The 4,474-nt window shown below is 48.8% G+C and overlaps 1 protein-coding gene across 1 annotated transcript; it reads left to right on the forward strand.

Annotated features, from left to right (window-relative positions):
• The first annotated feature begins 245 nt into the window (after window positions 1-245).
• On the forward strand, window positions 246-3,344 carry LOC123489181 (structural maintenance of chromosomes protein 2-like). Its single transcript, XM_045219834.1, has 5 exons — window positions 246-279; window positions 1,033-1,149; window positions 2,043-2,203; window positions 2,594-2,741; window positions 2,883-3,344. The coding sequence occupies exons 1-5, from the start codon at window positions 250-252 to the stop codon at window positions 3,342-3,344; spliced, it is 918 nt and encodes a 305-aa protein (XP_045075769.1). The 5' UTR covers window positions 246-249.
• Window positions 3,345-4,474: the final 1,130 nt, after the last annotated feature.

The raw sequence follows: 4,474 nt of genomic DNA on the forward strand, positions 1-4,474 counted from the left end.
GGGTGAGTAGAGGGAGGGAGGGAGGGAGAGAGGGTGGAGGAGAGATCTGTCAACAAGAGAGCCATGAACATGTTGAGTCAAGCTGAGGAGAGGGTGAGTAGAGGGAGGGAGGGAGGGAGAGAGGGTGGAGGAGAGATCTGTCAACAAGAGAGCCATGAACATGCTGAGTCAAGCTGAGGAGAGGGTGAGTAGAGGGAGGGAGAGAGAGAGAGAGAGAGGGTGGAGGAGAGATCTGTCAACAAGAGAGCCATGAACATGCTGAGTCAAGCTGAGGAGAGGGTGAGTAGAGGGAGGGAGAGAGAGAGAGGGAGGGAGGGAGGGAGGGAGAGAGAGAGAGAGAGAGGGTGGGTGGAGGAGAGATCTGTCAACAAGAGAGCCATGAACATGTTGAGTCAAGCTGAGGAGAGGGTGAGTAGAGGGAGGGAGGGAGGGAGAGAGGGTGGAGGAGAGATCTGTCAACAAGAGAGCCATGAACATGCTGAGTCAAGCTGAGGAGAGGGTGAGTAGAGGGAGGGAGGGAGGAGAGAGAGGGTGGAGGAGAGATCTGTCAACAAGAGAGCCATGAACATGCTGAGTCAAGCTGAGGAGAGGGTGAGTAGAGGGAGGGAGGGAGGGAGAGAGGAGAGAGAGAGAGAGGGGGTGGAGGAGAGATCTGTCAACAAGAGAGCCATGAACATGTTGAGTCAAGCTGAGGAGAGGGTGAGTAGAGGGAGGGAGAGAGAGAGAGAGAGGGAGGGAGGGAGGGAGAGAGGGAGGGAGAGAGAGAGAGAGGGTGGGTGGAGGAGAGATCTGTCAACAAGAGAGCCATGAACATGTTGAGTCAAGCTGAGGAGAGGGTGAGTGTGTGTGTGTGTGTGTGTGTGTTACCTTTTGGATCAAATCTATTTTGACCCCTCCTTCCCCTCTTGGGCTCTTCTTGAGGTTCTGTCAGATTTCAATAGGTAATGGTAGCACCCTTTTGATATGATTGGAGGAGAGTTGAGAACGTGACCCGTGACCCTATTTTGACCTAACTCCCCTTCCATCCATCAGTATAATGACCTGATGAAGAAGAAGAGGATCGTGGAGAATGACAAGTCGAAGATCCTCCAGACCATCGAGGAGCTGGACCAGAAGAAGAAGGAGGCCCTCAACATCGCCTGGCAGAAGGTCTGTCTCTGTCTGTCTGGCAGAAGGTCTGTCTCTGTCTGTCTGGCAGAAGGTCTGTCTCTGTCTGTCTGGCAGAAGGTCTGTCTGTCTGTAATGTGTGTGATTGAAAAATGTCTAACGATACAGGACCATTTGATGTGAAATCAGTAAAAAGTTGTGGTAAAAATGCTGTCTTTCTGCTTTTATCACAAGACTGCGTTAGCCCTCTGAGCCAAAGCCTAGACATGATTTCATCACAAGACTGTGTTAGCCCTCTGAGCCAAAGCCTAGACATTATTTCTAGGAGCTAACAGGAGCTAAGTCTTCAGGTCTCTGGCAAAGTGACTCATCAAACCACCTCATTACACTCCTCTCCCTTTCTCTCTCTCTCTCCCCCTCTCCTCTATTTTCTCTCTCTCCTCTCCCTCTCTCTCCTCTATTTATCTCTCTCTCCCCTATTTATCTCTCTCCCTTTCTGCTCCTCTCCCTTTCTCGTCTCCTCTCTCTCTCTCTCCTCTCCCTTTCTGTCTCCTCTCCCTTTCTCTGTCTCCTCTCCCTTTCTCTGTCTCCCTCCCTTTCTCTCTCTCCTCTCCCCCCCCTCTATGTATCTCTCTCCTCTCCCTCTCCCCTCTATTTATCTCTCTCCTCTATTTATCTCTCTCTCCCTTTCTCTCTCCTCTCCCTTCTCTCTCCTCTCCCTTTCTGTCTCCTCTCCCTTTCTCTGTCTCCTCTCCCCTTCTCTCTCTCCTCTCCCTTTCTCTGTCTCCTCTCCCTTTCTCTGTCTCCTCTCCCTTTCTCTGTCTCCTCTCCCTTTCTCTGTCTCCTCTCCCTTTCTCTCTCTCCTCTCCTCCTCCCCCTCTATTTATCTCTGTCTCCTCTCCCCTCTCCTCTCTCCTCTATTTATCTGTCTCCAGGTGAATAAAGACTTTGGTAGTATCTTCTCCACCCTGCTGCCGGGGGCTGATGCCCGCCTGGCCCCCCCTGAAGGCTGTGGGGCCCTTGAGGGCCTGGAGTTCAAGGTGGCTCTGGGAAACACATGGAAGGAGAACCTCACTGAACTCAGCGGAGGACAGCGGTACGGGGAGCTGGATTTAATCATTCACTTATTGGTTATTGATTATGTATTGACACCCGCATTAGTATTGTGTGTGTGTGAGAGATTTGTGCTACTAATTGCCAGTTTACTAACCTCTACAAACTCAAAGGCTGTGTTTACCCAGATCAGCTATGAAAAATATCTGATATGATTGGCCAAAAGACCAATTAGTCGGAAGAATATCAGAACAGGGCTGCCTGTGTAAACGCAGCCAAAAGGTGTCCAAGGTCAGATGATTGATCAGACGGCTCTATTGATTGGCTAGTGATCATTAACACCAGCTTTGATTGATTCTGTTGAAGTGGACTCAGTAGATGAACAGAAGGATCCTCAGTGGCCGAACGCATTCACTGGGTGTGTATGTTGCAGGTCTCTGGTAGCCCTGTCTCTGATCCTGGCCATGCTGCTGTTTAAACCAGCTCCTATCTACATATTGGATGAGGTGGATGCTGCCCTGGACCTCTCCCACACGCAGAATATAGGACAGATGCTGAGAACACACTTCACACACTCCCAGGTAACACACACACCTGTCCTACACACACACCTGTCCCACACACACCTGTCATATAAAGTATCCTAATAGAACCCACTTTATAATGGCTACATTTCATAAATGTCTTTGTCTCACCTAAAGCTGTTTCCCCTCACTCTGCAGTTTGTGGTGGTGTCTCTGAAGGATGGCATGTTCACCAACGCCAACGTTCTGTTCAAGACCAAGTTCGTAGACGGGGTGTCCGCCGTGTCCCGTACCACCCAGGCCCAACCAGACCAGAACCAGACCCACAAGGGACAGCGACAAGGCCCGTCTCAAAGGCCGCAGGCACGAAAAAACTCACCGCTAACGTCTGTAGCTAGCGAGGGGCTTACTGATGCTAGAGGTTTCTACGTGTCTGTTTGGGTTCATCACCAAAGCGTTTCTATGGTTATTTTGCTGTCCATTCCACTAGCCAGGGAGCTAGCCTTTTGGCTTAACATAATGAAACCTAAATATATGGCAATTTATACTTTTGTCTGTGTGTCTGAAATCTACTGTTCCGCACCAAATGTGAGTATTTTAATGTCTGTTACTTTCTCCACTGTCTTGGGGGGGGACATGTTTCTACAGCGGAATTTGTAATCCAGTAAATGTGTTTCTGTTTAAAATAAAGCTTCTTTCACATAAAGACCATCTTGTCAGTTTGAACTTTTTATTAGTAGTTTAAAACCAAATAATGACTCCTCAAAGCTCCAGGTAATTTTTTATTTCATTTAGGGGACAAATTCACAAGAATTACACACCTCCCTCTCACACCACTGTCCATTGTTGGGTTATCAACGTTTCTGAAAAAATATTTTTACACCCTTTTGTTTTAAACATGCAAACTGGGGGGAGGGAGAGAAGTGAAACACCAGATCAGACAGAAACATCCCTTAAATCACTGGTCACCAACTCCAGTCCTGAAGAGCTCTTGCTCCATCCCAGCACTAACGTTAACTATCAAGACCCGTGCTTGACTTGGGCAGGAGCTCAAATGTCCTACTGCTGTTCCTCTTTATAGAATATGAACTCCTGTACCTAAATATAAAACCGCACCGGCACCTGTTTCAGTCCAAGTCAAGTTCTGATCCAAACCAGGTGCTGGGTTGGAGTAAAAGCCTGCACCCACCCAGTAGATCAGGGGTGTCAAACTCATTCCGCGGAGGGCCGTGTCCGCAGGTTTCTCCTTTCAGTGAAGACGTAGACAACCAGGTGAGGGGAGCTCTTGACTCATTTAGTGACCTTTAATTCATCAATCAAAAACCCCTCCTCCGACACTCCTCCGCGGAATGAGTCGAAACACGTCCGGTAGGTTGTTGATGTGTTGGCTAGTACTGGGCTGGAACAAAACCCTGCTCACACAGTCGCGCTCCAGGACCAGGGCGTCGACAACCAATGTGTTAAATAAAGTTGCAGTATCATCCTTGGTTACGTCCCAAAATGGCCCCCCTCTTCCCACTAGTAGGGGTATAGGGTGCCATTGGGGACGTTCCCTAGTAGGTCTGTACTGGCTGCAGCCAGCAGAGAAAGAAGGAACCTGTTTAGGAGCCGTTACACAGCACCCTATTCCCTCTATCTGGGTTCCCAAACTGGCGGTGACTTTATCTGGCCCCTCGAGTATATAAAAAAAAAAAAAAAGTTTTTTGGGTTTGACATAAGACTGTAAAAACCAGCTCCAAGTGATTTTATTTGTGGAAATCTGTTCCAAAGCCTTCCCACGCCTAAGAGAT

This window comes from Coregonus clupeaformis, unplaced genomic scaffold, assembly GCF_020615455.1.
Source record: "Coregonus clupeaformis isolate EN_2021a unplaced genomic scaffold, ASM2061545v1 scaf2812, whole genome shotgun sequence".
Lineage (NCBI taxonomy): Eukaryota > Metazoa > Chordata > Actinopteri > Salmoniformes > Salmonidae > Coregonus > Coregonus clupeaformis.

What these genes read in the sequence shown, in the direction of transcription:
- LOC123489181 (XM_045219834.1), top strand. Translation starts at nt 250, where the DNA reads ATGAACATGCTGAGTCAAGCTGAGGAGAGG. An exon ending in TCAACATCGCCTGGCAGAAG is followed by an intron (nt 1,150 to 2,042) that starts GTCTGTCTCTGT and finishes ATCTGTCTCCAG; the next exon opens with GTGAATAAAGACTTTGGTAG. An exon ending in CACACTTCACACACTCCCAG is followed by an intron (nt 2,742 to 2,882) that starts GTAACACACACA and finishes CTCACTCTGCAG; the next exon opens with TTTGTGGTGGTGTCTCTGAA.